Source organism: Calonectris borealis, chromosome 22, assembly GCF_964195595.1.
Source record: "Calonectris borealis chromosome 22, bCalBor7.hap1.2, whole genome shotgun sequence".
Lineage (NCBI taxonomy): Eukaryota > Metazoa > Chordata > Aves > Procellariiformes > Procellariidae > Calonectris > Calonectris borealis.
Window position 1 is genome coordinate 8,437,942 of NC_134333.1, and position 20,781 is coordinate 8,458,722.

At 45.8% G+C, this 20,781-nt stretch overlaps 1 protein-coding gene across 2 annotated transcripts in view; it reads left to right on the plus strand.

Annotated features, from left to right (window-relative positions):
* Positions 1–534: 534 nt before the first annotated feature.
* SKAP1 (src kinase associated phosphoprotein 1) overlaps positions 535–20,781 on the plus strand; it is a 156,384-nt gene continuing 136,137 nt past the window's right edge. The window contains exons 1-3 of one of the 2 annotated variants that reach the window (XM_075171478.1): positions 535–622; positions 6,731–6,836; positions 17,598–17,623. In XM_075171478.1, coding sequence (XP_075027579.1) covers positions 589–622; positions 6,731–6,836; positions 17,598–17,623 — 166 coding nt within the window. In that variant the 5' untranslated portion in view covers positions 535–588. The remainder of the gene's footprint in view (positions 623–6,730; positions 6,837–17,597; positions 17,624–20,781) is intronic. The other variant, XM_075171479.1, reaches the window with a different exon arrangement.

The window sequence follows — 20,781 nt, forward strand, 5'->3', positions numbered from 1 at the left end:
TTACAACCTAGCCCCCTTCCTATGCAGGATGCAGGAAGAGGGGAAGTTTTATTGCAGAACAGCCAAGCGCCATTCTCTTCCCCTGCGCATTAGAGGAGGGAGCCTGCCTTCACCTGGAACAAATCCAATCCCCAGCTCGGGTTATGCTAGGAACAGGCAGAGGAGGGTAAATCAACGGCCACACAGCCTCACGGAGCTCCCGGCTCTGCTCGGCCAGCAGGTGCACCGAATTGTGTGATAATGAAGGAGATGCGCTCCAAACTGCCGCCTGATTAAAATGCTAATGCCGGAGCTCAGGTTCAGCTGGGCTGGGGTCAGGCACTTTTGCAGCTTGTTGGCTGGAGCTCTGGCTCCCAGGAGCACGGAGCTGCTCAGCGTCCAGGGGAGCTAGGCATCCTGGCTGCCTGCAAGGAGGTAGGTTGAGCTGGCCAGGGCTGTAAGAGGAGGAGGAGGAGGCATCTGAGCAGAGCCCAGCAGTTCCTCCTACCTTTTTTGGGGTGTCCCCGCCCTCCCTGCTTCCTTTGTCCCCTGAGGGACAGCAGCGGTAGCAGCAGGTTTGACTCCTGTGGAAAGGAGGTGGCAGGTATCATGATCCCAGAGGAGATTCAGAGGCTCCTGGAAGGTAACCACAAATTCCTTCTTGCTCCCCTTCTGCTTCATGGGGGAAATCTGCTGTGGTTGCAGGGGAAGAAGCTGAAAAGCTTTTTGCACCCCGCTGTGCTGAGCCAGAGAGAGGAGTGGAAGGACTGTGGGAGCTACTTCTTCTCTAAGGCTGATGGTTTTGGGGTCCTTAGGTTATGTATGCCTTCCCTGCCCCTAACCCCAATGTAGGGGATGGGGCTGCCTGGTGTTTTTGGGGCTGTCCTCACGTTGCTCAGGAGCTGGCAGGTGGGTCCATGCCTGTGTCAGGGGTGGGGAAGCTCTCCGGTGGTCCCAGACTCTGTGTAAGGGGAAGAGAGTGTATGCAAGGTTGAGGGGTGTCTTCTGGCATGGTCAAAAGATGCCCCCAGTGAGTGCTTTAGTTAAGGTATTGAGTGGCTCCGCTGGTGAGCATTGCTAGGTGACACAAGAGGTAAAAGAAGCTTGTGTGCCATGGTGAGCCCTCTCAGCAGGCTTTTGTTGTGATAGTGGTGTCTCCTGGCTTTAGATGTTGTGCAGGGGTTGTGTGTCGCACTGGGGGTGCGGTGAGCAAGCTCGCTCGGTGGGGTGCATCCTCAGGAAAGCTTCAACCCCGTTGAAAATGGGGGTACAGCTGAGAGCAGTGCTGGCTTCAAGCCCCACTTCTGCTTGATAATTTGAATATAACCTCCTGAGGTCTCAGCATCTGAGCGTGAGCTGTGCTGAGAGCTGACAGCGTTTGCTCCTGTGTGTAAGATGGCAGGTGGGAGGCTTCTGTTTTTCCTGGATTTCTTCACAAACTTGAACTGTTACACCTCTACTCATTGAAGTGGTGGGTGAGCCAAGCAGAAACCATGCTAAACTTGTCTATCGAAATATGCCTCACGAACATAAACAGGTTCTGTACGGACCTTTGCAACCATTTCTGACCCCACGGCGCGGTAAGCAAAGGCTTGGTGAGAGAAGAGCCGTGCAGAAGTGACCACATTATAACCTCCCCATAAAAAAACTTCAGCAGCAGCATTGCAGGCTGGAGCAACGGTGTTCGCCCATCGCTGAACAACACGTGCACGTGTTACTGACACATCCTGCTCTCGCAGATGTGGGTGGTGGTGGGGAAGGCGTCGTTAGCATCTTGCCGCTCGGCACGGGTGTATTCGGGGCGGCCCCGGCTGCCTCAAGGCTTTGTGACCTTTTGTTTCCTGTTGCGATGACTCCTGGCAGCACGGAGCACTCGCCCCTTCCCCTGCGAGACGCGGGATAACTTCCAGTCCTGGGATCTGTCAGTCTGAGAGAGCGTGTGCAGCCTCCAAGCCCGTCAAAGCTCTCTTCCAAATGCTTTGTGTCTTCCCCCAGATGTAGGTGTAAATTTTCTCCTCTGTTTTTTAATCATGGGGGCTTCAGTGAAGTTCACCCTTTCACATTTTTGATGTGCAGCACTTTATTGTTCAGTGCTGACACTTTTGTAAACAACTCATTTCTGCACCTGCCACCTTCCTTTAACTTAGATTATTTTCTTGTTAGCTGACTGTTTTTAATTGAAGGCTTCAGATCTCCTTCTAAAGCACAGCCTTTGTTTGCTGACAAGTATAGCAGGCTATGAATGGAGATTAATTGCATGTCACATACCTCTGTGTCAAACTTGCTGTGTCTTAACAATCTATATGGTCTTGAGGCCTTCCAGTGGCTGAGGAGGTTTCTAGCTACCCAGGCTGGAAACGAAGGCGCTTAAGCTATTAGAGTGTTTGCAAACTGCATTACCATAAGAATTCTTGTATTTAAAATAAAAACTACAAATAGAGGAGGAAACATATACTGATGTACAGGCAATAACGTCTGCTTCCTTATATTAAAGCTTGGTCCACAGGCAGGACTGTCTACACGATGCACAAAAGCAGGTCATCAATGGCTGGCTAGTAACCGTTGGGTTGTGATCGTGTAAGACATCTCTGAGGTTGCGGTGGTTGAAAGCCGACGCCATATGGCTCTTCTCTCTCCATTGCAGGCCTGCAAGGCTTAGGAATGCTTGTTATTTTCTGTTTATGAGTAGATGTGGTTGCAGCAATTATATTACTTTAAGTTCCACCTTGTAAATAAGCAATCCAAGTTCTCATTAACACTATGTTGTCAGTTAATCGCACAGGGCTTTGCTTTTGGCTCAGTCATGTCCCTTCTAAAACTACTTTTGCTTAAGGGTATTTCATGTTTGTTTAGCACAAATTTCTTCTGAAAGCTGAAACAGTGGTTCTAAAAAATGTGATATATCTCTGACAAACCCAGGGCTTCTGTTTTCGTTTGTAGAGGCAAAGGCAGGCTGGCAGTCTGATTATCTTCCCTTTGCCTGCCTTGCTTGATCCTCTTCATTTCAGATGGCTGGAAAGCCATTTTCTTGCTGGAGTTTGGGCAACAGGAGGGACAGAGCAGGTGCTGCACTGGGAGGCTGTGAGTGCACCTGCACAGCCTAACAAAGCTGGCCGCTGCTAGCCGCAAGGCAAGCGGCCTCAGTGCTGTTTTAAAAATAAACACTAAAATGCTCTGTTTTGGAGGTGTAATAAGCCACAGTCAGCATTGACGTTGCATCATGAGTAGCTCCGGAATTTAAATATCAGGGGATTGGGGGTTGAGACTTGGAAGCTGTTCTCAGTTCCCCAGTTGCCCACTGCGCAGGGGAGAACGTCCCATTCAGGCCGTTGCAGGAGGATGGATGAAGATTGCTTCAGGTCTCAAGGTTTTCTCTGACTCAGCCCCACAAAAGCAGGAAGGCTCCTTTGAAAAATGTTGTTTCACAATTAAGCCCTCCTTTCTTGAGCTTGCAGAAAAGTCGAGAAACACTGTGTGTGATAGTTCACAGCTTTTCTTTTGACAAGTGGGACAGGGGATGATACAACTAGCCTTCCAAATCCCTGGCTGTCTTGGGATGCATCTTGGAAATATTAATGCAGTCTCACGGAAGCTCAAGGTATCTGCACTCTCTGTGTTGATAGGTGTCCTAAACTTTTTTTAAACTAATTTTTCCCAGCCAGCTGGGGAGATAAACTGCAGGAGGGATTGTATGAAGCATCAAATAAGTGTTGGAGCAGACTGGTTGGCTCAGCATTATCTTGCATGGCTAAAATGCTGTGATTCTGTGGGACTAGTTCCTCTGTGCCTGGAGTGTAGGATTTCTGTTGGCAGCCTGTTGATGGCAGAGGAGTAGAAAAGAGCAAAAAAAAAAAAAGCGAATGTGTGTACGTGCATGGAGAGAATACACATGGCATCTTAATACCTTTCAGCTCTGCTCATTGAGTGCTGATTAACTCCTAGAATTTAGTGCTGCCATTAAAAGGTTATTTACTACCTGGACTTCAGTGGTTGTGACATAATTCTTATGATGCTGTGCATCTCCTGCAGGATTAAAGTGGATAACTGCAATTGCCTCTAGAAACTCCCCTGAAACACTTGATGAAATCTCAACTATTTTTTTTCCACTCTTACCTTTTTAGCTGCAGGAAATGAAAAGGAGAGTCCTGTAAACTTTCAGAGTGGATCGCAGAGAGCAATCTATAAACATCAAGAATATAATGTTACCGACAAGCAGTAAAACTAACATTAGGGTGATTTACTCTAGAGCTGCTTACATATTGCTCTTCCTGATCCACTTTGAGAGTTTATGGTTAGGCTTTCTTTTTCATTTCCTGGTGCTATAAACATAGTGGCTGGCTCTGAAAGGGGCTCTGCCTGGTTTGCAGAAGTGACCCTAGTTCTACTATAACTTATCCAGCAGCTGATCTGTGCTGACATCCCAGTAAGTAAATACCGTATTAGAGCTAATCGCATACTCATGGAGCTAATCTGCGCTTAAAAATGACAGAGGGATGCAGCTGATATTTGCACAAGTTCTGGGAGCAGTTTGTTTTTCTGCTTGTTCTCTTTCACTGTGGAAATACAGCCTGTACGTAGTTTCTCTTGCTGACCCATTTCTACTGTGCTGTTTTTATGCTGGTTTGTATATGATTGTCCCCTTAGCCTCATCTGTTCTTAAGCAGTAAGCTCCTTGGAGCAAGATATATCCTTTGTGCTTGGGTACTTTCTATGTAATTTGTAAGTGGTGTAAGCCTCAGCATTGTTAGGCTTGTCATAAGCTGGCACTGTTTCTTAGATGTACCGTTAAAACTGCATAGAGATGTACTGAAAACGAAACTTAGCCTAAGGATTACAGGATTGGCCTGGGATTTGAAAAGCTTCACTCAGCTGCTCTGGCAAAGCCTTTGTGTTATCCCAGGCAGGCCATCTCGGGCTAAATTACTAGCAGTGAACTTGGTATTTGGCCTGACACCTCCGCATTCCTGGAGCTCCCAAAACCGCTGCTGGATGTAGGTGTGGGTTCGAGAGCGATGCTGTGAATTAGCGTTACTGCCCATCTGCTGAGCTGTGGCAACGGTGCATCCCCCCATCAGAGGGGTTGTGCTGGGACGCTCTGACATCGCAGCGCTGTATTTGGGCGTTAAGCTCTGTTTCCCAGCTATGAAGCGGTGGCTGCAGGGCTGAGGCGCAGCTGGCTCAGACCTGGTTCTGGTGGGTCTGGAGCCCTCCTGCTAGGAGGAGAGGCAGGGAGAAGGAAGGAAGGAGCTAGTGAGGAGCAGGAGGAGTCTGCATTTGGCTGAAGTGTGCTTGTTAGTGAGTGCTCCCATGGAAACTGGTGCTTTCAGCTGAATAAATCCAGAAAGGAGAACCGGAGTGTTATGGAGACAAGTGTTATGACCTGGATTCACTCTTCCTTCCCAGGCTGCTGTGGTCTGAGCTGGGTCTCCCTGGTCCTGCCCTGCTGTCACTCTGAAGAGGAGGTGGGAAGAGAGCCCTGCTCCTGGGGGTGCCCAAGCATCAGCCTTGCTCCCCTCCATGTCCTTCCTTATGCTCTTCACTTTAAAGAGCTCCTTCCCCCCCCACCAAGCTCTAAGCCTTTCTTGAGTGTGTCACGAGCAGGCAATGAAAAAAAATCAAGAGGGCTCATGATTTTAACAGAAAAAGGTATTAATTTCTTTTGTGGCATTTTGATCTTGAGATGTGCTTGCAGGTGGAGGAGCTGTTTTTCAGGAGCTGTGCAGATTCCTGGGGTGTGCTAAACAGTGCTGGCTGTTGTACCAGCAGCTGAAGCATAAGGAGCTGAAAGTCTTGCAAGCAGGATATTAAACTGACATTAGTGTCACAGCATGGGGTGTGAGTTAAAGGTTGGAGAGGCCTGTGGATGTACAACACCATAGCTTTGAAGCCGATCTTTTCTCTGGTGGGGGAAACTAGCAGTAATGCCGCTGAAGTACAGGGATGATACTCTCCTATACAGAGCAGGTGTGATTGGAACTGTTCTGTTTTCTATGAGATTTTTTTTCTGAGGCTTCTGTAAAGAACATAAATATTTATGCAAATAGAAGACACTTAATCCTTTTATCTTCCAGTTCAGGTTAAATTTCTGCATATAGATGTGGTTTCCAGGTGAGAGAATACCATATTTACTTTTGTCTAGCTGCCTCTGTTGAGCAAGCACAGGGTGTAGGATTTCAGCGATAACCTTGCGGGAGAACCCACGTTGTGATGCTAGTGCACAACCACCCTCTTGTTCAGTGCTTGTCCTTTACGAAGATCGTCCTTGTGAAAACCACAGGTTAGGGTTTCCTTGAAGTGTCAGTGGGTATCTTGCACTGGTGTTTTAAAAGTGCTTTGGATCCTCTGAATGGGATAACCACCTCTTCTGTGTCCTTGCTTAATGCCAAAAGCCTTTCACAGCAGCAGATTTTTAGGGTTTGGGGCAGCAAAGAGGCAGGTGGAGTTGCACTTTAGTCCAGTAGACTTACCCATGCTCTACCTTCCTCTTCCATTTTTCTGCTTGGTGGTTTCTTTGCAGTTGCTTATTTGCCATTGCAACTAGAGAGAAGCTCTGTAATCGCAAGCAATATTTAGATCCTCTTCTATCCGCAATCAGTTCAACGTCTTAACTTCTCCAAATGAAGTCTTCAGGCTGACTTGTGTCTCTAGATCAGACTGCTTGGTATGGTGCTTCGAGGGCTTCCCAGTGCACAGCCAGATCCAGGTTTCTTAGCCAAATTACAGTTTTAACCTGCAATTCTCTCTTTCCCAGATGCTGAAGATTACCTGGCGGATGGACTGCAGAATGAAAACTTGAGTGCTAAAGCAAGGGAGCAGAGGGATGCAATTCTCTTTGGCTTCCAGCAAGTCAAAGCCAGGTTTGTATTATCTGCATTGCTTTCTAATGGAAGTGCTTCAGAATAGTGTCACGCCTTGGGGTACCACATACCGTATCCGACTAGCTGGACCATGCTTTGAAAGTTAGTGGACGTTCAGGGCTTGGTATAGTGCGAGAGTGCACCGCACACTGGTTTTACACTCTCCTATTTAACCAGTTATATGGTTGTCTGCAAAGTTGTCATTATTTGTTTGGAATTTGTTTTGTGTTTCAAGGTAAAAAAATTATGCCTTGGGCTGTACAGCTTTATGCATACGCTGTCCTGTTCTTCCTTCTCCCTTGTGCTAGAGAGGATTTTGTGGGGAAAAGATCCATCACTTTGATACTTAGGCATGTGGGTAAATCAATAGAGTGAGCTGAGATTCATGCTTGCTGCTGAAAGTATCTATTTGTGGCTCCTGAACTCAAATATGCATTGCCTGGACTTTGATACAGTAAAAAGCAATGAAGAGGACTTCTTGAGTTAAGATTCGGGTCCGAACTGGATTCCAAAATCTCACGTCCTTGGGATTGTTCAAGTCCTGCATGAGAACATGAGCTGCATCGTTTGGATAAGTGAGTGAAGCAAACAAAGGTTGTTCTATTGTGCTAGGGGAAAATCAAGGAATGTAAACAGAAAACAGGTTGCTGGAGGCTTAAATAAAACTTTCAGCCTCAGCTGCATTATATTTTTGGCTAGAAATGTGATCCAGACCTTGCTGTTAATGCTCTAGTTACAAGATATGAGTTGTGTCACTTGAAGTTAAGACCTGACAATAAAACTCAGGGTGGCTGACTGATGTAAGCATCCAGTTTAAATAAAACTGCTGTCGAGTCCCTGAGAAGCGGAGAATTTTATCCTTCGGAAGGGCACAGCCAGACTCTATTCCCTGCAGTCCCACTGAAGAACTTTGCAAGATGCCCTGCTGTATCTTAATCGATCTTTCCTGCTGGCTAATTAAGCATCAGTTTTACTCAGCAACACGGGACTGTGTAATTATCAGCCTGGGTTGCCCTGAATAATTGAAACGAGCTGAACACAGAAGATGGAAGCCTTTGGAAAATGGGGCCGTAGCATATCTAATGGAAGAATGGGGGGGGGTGTGTGTGTAGCAGTGTCCTGTAATATTGCAGAAGAAAGGGCTTGATTGTGTGTTTATAACAGATTGGCGTGGTTTCTCTGAAAAATTCCCACTCGTTGGCAGGTATTGATCTTGGATGGAAAGAGTTAAGTAAGCAGAATTCTGAACCTGAAGTATTCAGACATCAAGTCAACCTTTTTGCCAACTGTCCTGAGAACATGCAACTTAAAAAGTGACAACTCTTTATCTTCATACAATGCAACTCTAGGGCTCTTTTTAATGAATTAAAAACAAATAGCGTGGAACTTGATAAATGTGTGAGGCACTTGAAAATTCTGGATTGTTCTTGCTTCCTGAAGCAGGTGGTCTGTCTTCGTGTCCCGTTAGATTTGTGAACGGTGCTTGAGCAGCGGGGAAAGATGCTGCTATGGCCACTGTCCCGTGGACCTCTGGCTTCCCAGAGGTTGTGTGTGGTTTTGGTGGCTTGCTCAAGAAGGAGCGCCCTTGGGGCAAACTGATGCTGTAACGCAGAACTCAACCTTGGCTCTTAGCTCTTTCTCAGCCTAGGAATACAATTTGAGACGAAGCTTTTAGAACAGCCATCTCAAAAAAGCAGGAGACTTGGTGAAGCAGCCTTTGCATCAGGAGGAGAGGTGATATGCAAATTCCTCCTGGATGCTCAGGTTCAGATGTGGGCCTCGGTCCTGTTGCTTATTGAAATAAATTGCAGGTGCTTCTGGAGGGGAAAGTGAGACCCTTGAGCAAAGACTACAGGGCACTGCTGATTTCCTACTTGTGTTTTATTGCTGGGTGGCATTTGGAAAGGTTGAGAAGAACAGAGTATACAGATGTCCTTGTTCTGACCTGAGCCGTTAACGCAATGATTTGTGGTGGGGTATTACTGTAACGATGACTGTATCTTTTTATTTGAAAGGATCTAAGCGGGTCTTGCTCTCGGGGACGAGGCGCGGGTTCGTCTCTTCGGGGAGCTTCCTGTGGCTCCTGCGGCGGGTGTTCAGGAAATCATCAGCCGTCGTCTTCAGGAAGCGCCTGCCTCCCCCGAGCAGCCCCGCTCCCCGCGTTCCACCTCCGCAGGGCGAAACACAACGCGGCGTGTAGGGTTTCATTATTTGGGTTCATAACGGACATAAGTAAACTGCTCAACTACTGGGGAGAGACACATGCGTCTCTGAAAGGCAAGAGCTTCATCTAGTGTGATTATCCTGAGCCAGGCTCAATAACGGTTCCTGTAGCTTGGCCGTCAGGTCTTTATATCGTTGCTCTCCCCATGGCCTCATAACATTCCCCCACCAGGAGGTTCGCTGATGACTATAATGTGAACAAGTGGTTGGGCTTTATGTCTCCATGTGCTACCTGTGAGGATATATTGTTCCCGTCTCGCCGCAAGAAGTGCGGTAGGTAGGGAGTGGATTGTGTTTGCAGGTTATAATTTTTTCCGAGGCAGTCTGGGGTATTTTTGCTGGAGGAGCCGTGTTGCAGGCGGTGGCTGTGGGGAGGCTGTCACCGTACGGCTGAGTTATGAGTCCCTGTACCGTCTTACTTTCAGAATTCATTTGGTTATTTAAAGTGCGCTGTTGTGTTGAAACAGTTCTCTTTTCTTTCTCCTTTTTTTTCCTCCCTACTAACTCAGATCCGATTCCACTTTCTCATATCTTATATGTAAATCCTGGCCTGGCAATATTTTTCCTAATCACTTCCTTGGTTTTGTTGATAATCTTTTTCAATTGCTTTCCCTGATTGCTTTGCACGACATCCAGGAAAACAAGCCACAGAACACAACTGGAGGCTTGGTCCGCAGGAATTATCTGTGTGAGGGATGAGGATCTCGCAGCACAGTAGCATGTACAGTTACCTGTGTCCCGACCGTAGGCTGAGGACTCCGCTCGAGTCCTGAATGGGAAAACAAAGTGTTTGTAATGGATAAAAATTGCTTAAAAGGCAGCTTTGGTTTAGGGAGGGTAGGCGGAGGACGTGGTGCTGGGGCAGAGTTTTGCTTGTCTTCCAGAAGCCCCAAAGTTGTCAGTTGCTTCTGTTTTAGGTCTGTTGGTGCCGAGGGTTTGTTTCAAGTTGTTCCTTGGGAACGTCGCTGCTGTTTCTTGTGTCCTAACAAAGCCGGCTGCAGAGCTAGCAGCAGATGTCCAACACCTGGGATGAATCGGATACATGACTCCGCTCAGGAACACAAGCCCATTCTTGTCCTTTGGCAAGAGCAGTAGCAAAAAAAAAAGTCTTCTTGCTGTTAAATGACCTCACCTCAGCATTTCGACATTTCTAGAGCAGTTACAATGGCAGGGGGTGAGATGGGGAGAATGGGATTTATTTAAAAATATGGAGATAAATAGTTCCTCCATCTCCTTGGAGTCAGCTAGTCATTTAAACTCCCTGTAGGAAGGCAAGTTTGCATTGAAGGAAACAAATTCTTAGTATTTTTTTTTTTCCCCCTGAGGTGAAATGTAATAGTGCTAAAAGGAGGGCAAGGCAGACCTGTTGTATATCAAAGCAGAAATGAAGAGAAAGGGGTTTAATTAATGTTGAGTTTCTCGCATACACCCACTAGGAAATCCAAAATAGACACCGAAACTCTACCTTTAATTTGCTCCTCTGTGACTAAACACCGACGTGAACCTGAGGCCCAATCCTGCTACTCACAACTAATACACAGGACCATTTTTTGACTTCCTACCAGCAGCAGGAGCTCCAGCATAGACCAGACCCTTCAACTCTGGATAACAAGCCCCAAAACCTCATTTTACTGCCTCGTTGTCTAATCCTCCTTAAAGTTCATGGCAATATTCCCAACGCTGCTACCGTACTATCAGTGAGGAAAAGTCTGCACGTGGTCTTTTAACTCTGCAGTGAAGCTTCTCGCGTATCGGACATCTCCAGGTGATGTCCTGGCCTGCTAAGGAGAGCCTGCGGGAGCCAAGGTCTTCCCTGGAGCTCCGCAGCCGCTGTGGTGCCATGTGGGTACCTGGGCGCAGGGTCACAAATGCGGGAGTGCTGGGGCTGGCATCAGGTTTGGCTTCCCAGCCTGGAGAGCAGATGCGTGCTCCTGCCTGGTCGGGTGATGGAGGTCTCTAGTGCAAGTCTGGGACGAGGGTTAAGTGTCTAATTGTGTAGTGAAACGCTGTAGCTGTCCTGCTGCTTCAACCAGAGGCTGGGCTCTGCCGCCGTGAGCCTTGTTTGTAACGCGGAGGTTCAGGAAAATAAATGCAGCCTCTGAGCTTAGAAATTGCTCACCCTTGGTGCAGAAATGCAGAATACGGAGGGGGTCCGAGATGCTCCCAGTGCCTGGGTATACGTTTCCATACGCTGTTTCAATCTGAGCTGCAGAAATACTTGTTTTCGAGGAGCAAACTTAGGTAACGCCGTCACCTAGTTCCTGCTGGGTGCTTGGCTACATCTGGCCCCGACAGCGTTGCTGTCAATAAGAAACCCTGCACTTGCTGCTGGAGCTGAAACAGGGTGGTTTGACCCCAAATGGAAGGGCAAGGGTAAAGACAACACAGGGTGACTGCTGCTGGTTTGGGCATCCTTGGGGTTGCGCTGCAAATCTTGGCAAGCTGCTGTAGCATGTGGCTCATGCACGCTGTCACAAACCAATAAGCTACTGGTTTTATTGGTTTACAGGTGTAGCTGAACTGTAGATACTTCAGTGCCAGGGGAACTTTGCCTAATTATCGGGTTGAACTTGATCCTTTCCGTGGCAAGGTATTACAGTAGGATTGTAAAAGATTCACTAATGGAAATGCATCCAAAATTTTGTCTAAAGCAGTGTGTTTGGCCTGTTTTAATAAACTTCTAACCGTATTAACTACATTTATTACTTCAATTTTCAACCTGATTTTAAAGTTTTAAGATTGAAATAAAAGAAAATGCAATTTCAGGGTAATTTTGCTTCATTAGTGTAAATGCACTGCCTGTAATTCCTACCAATATTAAACTCATTATGCTGAATAACGTGTGATACCAAGATAAAAAGGAATTTAAGAATGTGACCTGATGGGCAGATAATTGAGCTCAGCACATTAATGCCAGGGCTGGACTATAGCCCTACCACATTGTCCTTAATTAGGCAAAGTGCTGTTCTCCTCCTTCATGTTCTTCTGAGAGCTGAAATTTATTTGCTCAGCAAGGAAACGATCTTGCTGAGCAGGATTTCATTCACGCTTACTTTGGCCATTAAATACAGATTTGTTCTGCAAAAAATAAAAGCAAGTCCCTGTCACTTCGGACGTACTTAGCAGGTTTTGGATTTGCATTTTTCTATCTTAAAAATGAGCTCCTCACGTTGGTTTTTCCTTCGTGCAGAGGAGACGGGGTCCTGCGCAGGGTGGGGGGAGCCCTGGCCTGGGGACACGTAAGCGTGCACTGCACCAGCTGGTGTTAATGGAGATCTAAAGCCTCTCACCACCCCGCACCAGTACATCTGTGCCTGGGTGTGTGTGAGCACAGGCATTCCTTTAGTTTTCAACAGTCAAGTTTAATACTGACCGTGGTGATTATTTCTTTTTAAAGTCTGGTAAAGTTTCTGTTAGGATGTTCCCAATTTATTCTGTAATCTCGGTAGGGGAATTTTTTTTTTCCTCCTCCTTTTGGGGAGTGCTGAGGAAGGAATTCTCCTGTGTTAATATATGGCGTGGCTGGGGCACAAATTCAATTCAGCTGTTATCATATTCTACCTGCTTTTATACCTGGGGTGAATGTGGCCATTCACTCTGCCAGTAATGCAGTTTGGTGCCTTCTGGGTTAGACTCGTTTCAGTAATTTGCATCATTTTCCATTCCAGCTGATAAAATTACCCCTGGTTCCCCATCCATTTCCTTGTGAATGCATTGTTAATCTGAAACCTGAGGACTGTAAATGATTGAAATTGTGTAACCAGAGTCTTTGCATAGCTGCTGCTGCTGCTTCTGTAACATTTAACCGAGAAATGCATTTGAAGTGGTTTGTAACCGACTTTGCTAATGGTGAGCTCCCCAATCCCATTTTCATCTTTTTTTTTTCTGCTTGAAATCTTGTACAGCATTGATTTTTAAAATTTTTTTGCAAACATTAAAAACCAAGGAATACTGTGCACCAAACAAATTAGACTGTCTTGAAATATCTAATTTAATAACATCTGTGGTGATATTAGTGTTCTTAATTGGACAGGAAAATACAGGAAATTTGATTGAAACCTGACTTTATTTTATGGTTCCTGCTGAAATTGAGTCTGAGAGGAAAGTGGGGTTTAGACTTTTATAGACTTTAGAGCTGCAAAGAGACCATTATAACCATCACGTTTGACCCCTGCGTAATACAGACCGTAAGACTTCAGACAGCAATTTTTGCTTCTAGCCCCCAACGGATCTGGTTTGACTCCTTCAGCTCTGGGATCTGCTGCAGGCATGGACGCTGTCCGCAAACTCAGGCTGCGGATGGGAGGAGTGGGGGCGTTCGTCATGCGTTTTACTGGATGTTTGTGCCATTGCTGGGATTCGTGACCCCCCCCCGTGCAACAGAGGACTGGGGGCCTGGGGTAAATCTGCTGCTTGAGTTTGGTGTGGAGGTTGGGAATGGAGGCATAAAACCAAATTATCTTGGTGCTCCAAGAACACATGAGTCTTGTGCTCATACCAAAGGGCAAATCTAGACCTGGTGTGGCAGGAATAATGCTTTTAATGTCATCCTTGCATATTCCAGGGCTTAATCTGCCCTTCCTTTTGGAACAAGAAGGGATATTTCTGGGTTTCCCTGGTTTAAACACTGCTGCTGAGCTGATAGGAGTGTTGAAGTAACTCCTTTGCTGGTCCTCCTGCATTGCAAGGAATGGCGTCCTGCTTGGCCAGGCCTGGCAGCATCACTGTCCTCAGGTGACCGCTTTTGAGTAAAAGAGCTATGAAAAGCAAACTCTTTGTTGAAAGTGAATCCATCATACAGGACGGCTAGGGAGGGTAGGATTTGGAGAACTTCTTTTCAAACCTCACAAGTGCCTAACTGCTGCTCTTGGGATTGCTTCCAATCTTGCTTCTGTTATAAACCAGGGCAAGGATAAGATCTGTGATCAAGGTCCTGACGTGTCCTGCAAGCATCTTTCACTCCTGAAGACCAGTTCCTGGCTCTGTGGGAGGCAGCAGAAGGCTCTGGTCCTTCCAGACCAGGCATGGAGAAACATTAGTTCTGGCTCAAGACTAAGGGCAGTGGTTCCTGTTGGGAACGAGGCTTTCTGGCGAACCTGCCTGCTCTGTGACTCAATTTCCCTTTCCAACGTGACAACAGCACTTTCTTCTACTCCTTCTCATGACAATTCACCCTCTGAGGTCTGTTTACAGAGTTAGGTTGCAATTTTGATTGAGTCCAGTTGGAGACACTGCTACTAGGAGGCTGGTGAATTAGAACCGGGATCTGTATGTTTTTCAGGAGCAAAGAACATAAACATTTCCAGAAAAGCGAGCCCCTCTGATGTTTGCTTGTTAAGTGTGTAACCTCAAAGGCTATACGATCATGAGAAACAGTTTGTTTTCAACAGAACAAATCTGTGACTTCTTCCTGTCTGGCAGGAATATGCACCCACGAGGTGAGAGGTGGGTGGTTCGTTGCGAACCACGCGGGGGAAATGCTTATAGGATGTCTTGTTACGGTATTGGCAGTGCAACACTCGTTCTTTGGCTTTGTAATGGAAATCAGGTATTTTTGGGTTAGTTCCTCGCTTCACATATTGCATCAAAATTCTCAATAGATTCCTTTGTGAGCTCGTTTTGCTGAAGCTAGTTAATCATTTGACAAGAGTTTTTCCCCCATCTCCCCCCACTTTCTTAAGGTCTGATGTAAATTGGACCTTCCTATTTGGCTGAAAACTCTCCGCTGTGCTTTGCCTTCACGGGTTCTCTTTGTGGGGGATTCCACCCACAGCTGGTGGATAGGAGCTTTTTTAATAAAGTGCTTAAAAGGAACAGTTAAGACATGACCAAATATATTGCCTAGCCCCGAACTTTCTGGTTAAGAAAACGAATGAGAAGCTTTTACTCGTGGTATCTGTGAGATCTAAAAATTGCTGATTAAGGATGAAAATGTCAAACCTGATCCCAAGGCACATAACCTCCAAAATAAAGATGCTGTTGAATAAGGATTAGGCCTCTGGTTTCTAATTCATACTGTCTGGCTCAAGGGGGATGTGTATGGAGCAATTACAAGTGGTTTTTTTTTTTAAATTATTTGCTGTGGGAAATTATTGGACTATAACTCTCAGGGTAAACCTCCTGCAAAGCTAAAGAACAAAACGTCGTGTAACTGCCCGTTACGCACAGACAGGGCCTGTTAAAGGCGTAACACGCTTGTCAGTTAGTACTGTCTTAATTGGGAACAAAAATCAGAATTGGCCTCAAGCTCTGTACTTTGGAGAACGGCCCAAGATGACTAACCTCCTCCTCCGCTGCTGCACAGAAACATGCTTTATTCTCAATCTATAGGCATGCACGTGACTTATGGCTACAGATGGATTTGAACCAGCCCTATTTGCTACCCAGGCTGTTGCAGCAAAGGGGGCGTTTTTCTTGGGTAATGCAGGAACAACAAAGAATATTCTGGCCACCTCTGAAAATTGGGAAAATATAACTCGCTGAGCAGCTAAGGCTGAAGTAACCTGCAGGAAGGGGTGGGGGAAACACGGATGCTGAAAGTCATCCTTCCCCCCACCCGCTCTTAGACATGTACGAAACATCGGGGGAAAGAAAGAAATCCTGTAAGTGAACATACGGAAAATACTGTGGTATCGTATGTGGGTGCCTTTTAAGCTCTCAAGATAAGTAATTTATTCAAGATTTTCATGCAGTCAGTGGCAGATGAAGGAATTAGATCATTACTCTTTCATCTTCCATGAGAACAAGACCATCTTCTCCCCACTCCCGATTAAATTTTAAACTAACTTTCATTCTCTGCTTAAGCCTTTCCAGAGTGAAAATGATCAAAGCATGAGATTAAAGACACATCCTGATCTGATGAGATTAGAATTTTTGACTGTTTCCTTATGCTTTTAAAAAAAAAAAAAGCAAAGCATCTTTTTGGTATTTCCCCCCCTCTTTAAATTTGATCAGAGTGAAGCTAACGTGGGCTTGCTGGTCCAGTAGGAAATGGAACTCAATTTTACATTTTTTTTTAAACCATTTTACTGTATTAAAAATGACAGAGGTTAGAAACAAAGCTCTTATACTTTTATTGAACTGGAATTAGAAGTGACAGAAAATCATTTTGGTCCTAGTGCAGTAAATGTTATCACTAAAACATGTTCAGGGGAGATTAGGACAGTCTCTCAAGCACAAGAGACAAAAGTTCACAAAACAAGAAGTGATTTTTGCTGTCCTTGTCTCGCAGTCGTTGTCTGTTCAAGAGACAGAAGTATCTCAACTCTCGGGGACGCGGGGCTTGGGGGGGCCGGGGGAGCGGGGGTTCCTCTCCCCTGGCAGAGCAGAGGTTGAGCCCAGGGAGGGGAGCTTTCTCAAATCAAATGTTGAATAACGGTTGAATTCTCAAAGCAAATGTTGAGTAACAGTTAATGCTTGGAAACAAAGGGATGGAGCTGCTCTGACGGTTCCCCTGACCTTGGACAGGCGGTGTCACTTCTCTGGGCTTCAGAGATAAGATATAGCTGCCATAGGATGGATAGGAAAGAGTCGTCCTAAAAACGGAGGACCACTGCCAAGAGCATCCAAAGGCCCAGAGAAATTTGCAGCCCTTTCTCGCAACGAGGCACAGCGTTGTGGCTCTTCCCAACGTAAAACAGCTGTTATTTATCACTGAGCCCGTTCTCCCAGGAAAGTTTCTTCTATCTGTGCACATTTTTTATTTTTTTTTTGTCCAAAGCAAACAACTCAAATAAATATTACGCCCTTAATCAGAATTCTGTTGTTGTTTTCCAATTAATCTGTGTCAGTAGCTTGAATGTTTGTGTTAAATCATTTTCTTCATGAAAGCTTTTAATGAGGAAACAAATTGATTGGATTTTTACATACTGGATTCTTGCCACTAATGCCTATAGACCAACCCTTTGTTACACATCTTGCCTGTGAATGGGTCACTTTGTGGTTTACCCCCAATCCTTGATCTGTTTCCAAAACTCACCAGTGCTGTTCCCTTATTAAAATGACTCGGATGTCAACCCAAGACGTGCTCAAAGTGTGAGAGATGAAGAAATCATGGAGGATTTTTTTTTTTGGCGTGGCCAGAAGCAGGCAGCGTGGGTACTGCCCTCTGCGATGCTGCTGCTGTAAGGGGAGGTGTGAGATGAGGTTAAGAAAAGAGTCAGAGAATAGAATCTTAGGATAGTTTGGGTTGGAAGCGACCTTTAAAGGTCTTTAATTAAGGCTGCAAAGCAAAAGGTCATGTAAACCTTTGCATTTGGAGAAAGACCTGTTCTAGTGGAAGGAAGTTGGGAGCCTTTGAAACTTTTCAAGAGGAGATGTGAAGGAGGTTCCTTGGGCAGCAGAGGATGTCGCAGGGGCCAGCTAGCATCTGTAGGACTCGCAGTGCCTCTTGACGCTGCTTGCACAAAATGTGTGTTGACCATTTATTGGGTTCCTGGCAGCATTTCTGGCAGAATTCATCAAGCTGGAACAAATCATTAAGAAAATACTGTATGCTTATGTCTGTCTCTTTTTTTTCTTTTTTTTTGGGTCTTTTAGGTACCACTTGGAATTTCTGCCCCGAGGTGAGTACAAGCCAGGGGAAGGAGGGGTGAGTTCTCACTGGTATGAGCTTGGGGAGTAGGGAAGGGCTGGACACGTGTGGCATCTTCTATGCAAAGTCAACAAGGAGAAGAGCTTAAGCTGAATATGTAGCTGTGTGTGGCAGTTCTTTGGGGTGGAAAGGGGCAAAGCTGTGGTGAGGGCTATAGCAGGAGTTGGGGTTAGTATTCTTTCTGAGCAGCAGAAGTCCGTTTCTCCTTACCCTTGAGAGCAAACGATACAAAACTGTGTGGTGCTGACGTAAACGTATTGTCTTGGACAAGCCCAGGAAATTTTTCTGCAAAACTTCTGTCTCCAGGAAAGGCTTAAAGTTCAGAAAGGGCATTGACTTGGGAGCAAAGACTGGGTAACCTTCAGCAAGTTTCCTCCAGTCTCATTGCTTCATGTTAACCCTGACTTGAAACTGAATCAACCTCCAGGTGTAGACAAATGGTCAGGCTGTAAATTTTTCAGGACCGTGACCATCTCTTGTTATGTCTGTTAACAAGCTGGGAGATTCTGATTGTGACTTTGATCTTTATTTCTGCAATAATGCGGGTGATGATTTAAACTTTCCAGGGTGCCTGCAGGTCACAAGCCGTGTCAGTGGGTACTTCTGCATATTCGGGGCAATTGATGGATAAGTATTTGCTCAAAGCTGACCTGGAGCTCCCTTAACTCTGTATCGGATCGGTGAGCTCAGCTCCGAGCATTGGGTACAACCAAGCTGCAGCCAAGGCGCGTGGTTCGGTGGGTTCCTCCTTTTTCCTTCAACAATGGTCGTGATACGTGAGCGCGGACAGAAGGTTCTGCCAGTGCTCAAACCAGGTGGGAGCTGGGGCCGTAATAAAAATCCTTGCGAGTGTTCTAACTCAGCTAATCCTTCATCTACCCCAGGAATAAATTCCAGTGTGTTACCTTCTCGATCAGGGCCCACTTCCAGCCCATCCTGTCTGTCTGGCAGCACAGAAATGTCAGAAATGCAGCAGCATTGCAATTCCCACTAGAACAGTGTTATCACATTTTAATATGAGCCTCGGTGCAGCCTCGGTGCTTCTAATTGCTTTCAAACCATTGTTTTCATGCGTTTGGTTGATGAACCCAGCATCTGGCATCATTTGAGAAAGTACAACAGACAGCTGTGTTCAAAATTAAAAAAAAAAAAAAGAGTGAGAGAGGATTAGAACACATAAAAGGGCTCAAAATTAGATTTTTTTTTTTTATTTTTGAAAGTTCATACGATTTAAAGGGTGGAGGAGGGATGCTTTTGTTCTTTTGAAATATTCTTTATTCTTTCACAGAGTTGGAAGCCTAAGTAATATTAGGAAGATTGGTTTGTAGAACTGTGTATCATTTGTAAATGAAGTGCCTAGCTTGCTTAAATGCCTTTTAGCAATTACTGTACAGGTGTTTGGGTCTTCAGGTATGCAGATATCTCCAAATGTGTTCCTATGTCACCTTGAACTAATACTATTCTGAAAAAATGTACTAAGGAAACGGGAAAGCTTGGGAGTTAAAACATGGGCTGGGACATCCCCTTGAGAGCATCAGCTCCGGTTTGTGATACCTTGCTGGGGGAAGGAAAGGTGGTGGTGAGAACTTGGTGCATGCTGAATGGAAAAGAGCCAGAGAACTACAATGTGGGGCTTGGTTTTAAAGAAAAAAATAAATCCCATGTGCCTGGGCATCTTGGTAAGAGGATTGCAAAAAACAGGCATAAATTGGCTGCCCAGCTGCACTGCCAGTGCGTTTAAGTAACAGGCTGATGTGGCAAAGGCTTCTTCTAAGAAGGTTTGGGATTTTCTTTGTAATACCTAGTAAACAGCTTTTCTAAAGGGGTTTAAGCAACTTGTGACCACATCTGGCAGAGGCAGTTGAGCTCCTTAACTCAGAGCCATGCTGAAATCCCTCTGAAGACCAGAACCTCAGTGATTCCAGTTATCCCAACCTGTTGGTTTCCAGTATTGCCTGAAATTAATACAATCGGTCTCGATACCTCCCAGCAAGCTGAAATGTATATGAAACAGGAGTGTAGGTCTTGTCTTGAGGATGAGTTGGGTAGACCAGTGCAGTTTCAGAAAGATGTAACTGGACAGAGCATAGGACGCAGGATGAGTTGCTGTGCCCAATTCATACGCACCAAGTGATGTTGTTGACTATAGCGTGTAGCAAATTGTTTTTGCCTTGTTCCTTAGGTGCTCTTTGAACAGAGCCCCAGGGTAACTCATATTTCCTTTTGGAGGAGGGCTGACTGCCTGTGTGAAGCATTTTATACACTTAATATATTTTATGCTTGCATGCCCTTGCTGTCTTGCAGCAACCTCCCCTTTGTGGAAAGAGAGCTAAGGAAAGTTGGCAAAGAAAATCTGGAGAGGACCTGGGTCAGTTGTAGCCCTCCCCCAAGTTCCCTTCTGCTGTTTCTGTCTCTTCTGGCAATTCAGTGCGGGGGAAATGTTCTGCAACAGCTTTGGTTCAGAAGAAACGAATGGTCTGCGGGAGCGGCGACAGGCCGTTCTGGGGTACTGCAAGGGAATCCGGCATTACACGGGAGGAGAGGAAGGAGATGAGTATTTGGGGAGAGAATGGAGGGACAGGGAGCAATGCAAAAGGAGGGATTAAAGAAGAAGAAGGTGCATGTGTGGCTAAATGGGAGCTGCGGGTCAGGCTGCAAGTTTGGCTTTGCAGGAATGGGACTTTGCACTAAATTACTGTCACTGGTGTGTTTCAGCTTCTCCGTTCCCAAACCCAAACGACAGGCAGAGATGGGTAAGTGTAAAAAGACAATATAGCCACTGGTAGAAGTGAATTAGATCAAATCATTGACGTCTATACAGTATTTTGAGATGCTCAGGAGCACGAGTCGCTCTGTAACACTCTGCTTGGACATAGACCTTCAGAGCTGGAGGAACTGTGGCTCTGCCCTCCCAGCCCAGGGCTCCCGCCTGGGGCTGGCAAAGAATTGTCCCCTTAGCACAGCACTGCAGAGGGAACTCGACTTCCAGGTACTCATTCACACTAAAAAACTCACAATGGATGCAGCTGTAGGCAATGACCGTTTACTTTATTTTGAAGAAAACAACCCCAAATAGATGAATAAACCCAGATTTATTTTCACTGAGCTTATGATAACATTTTTGCTTTC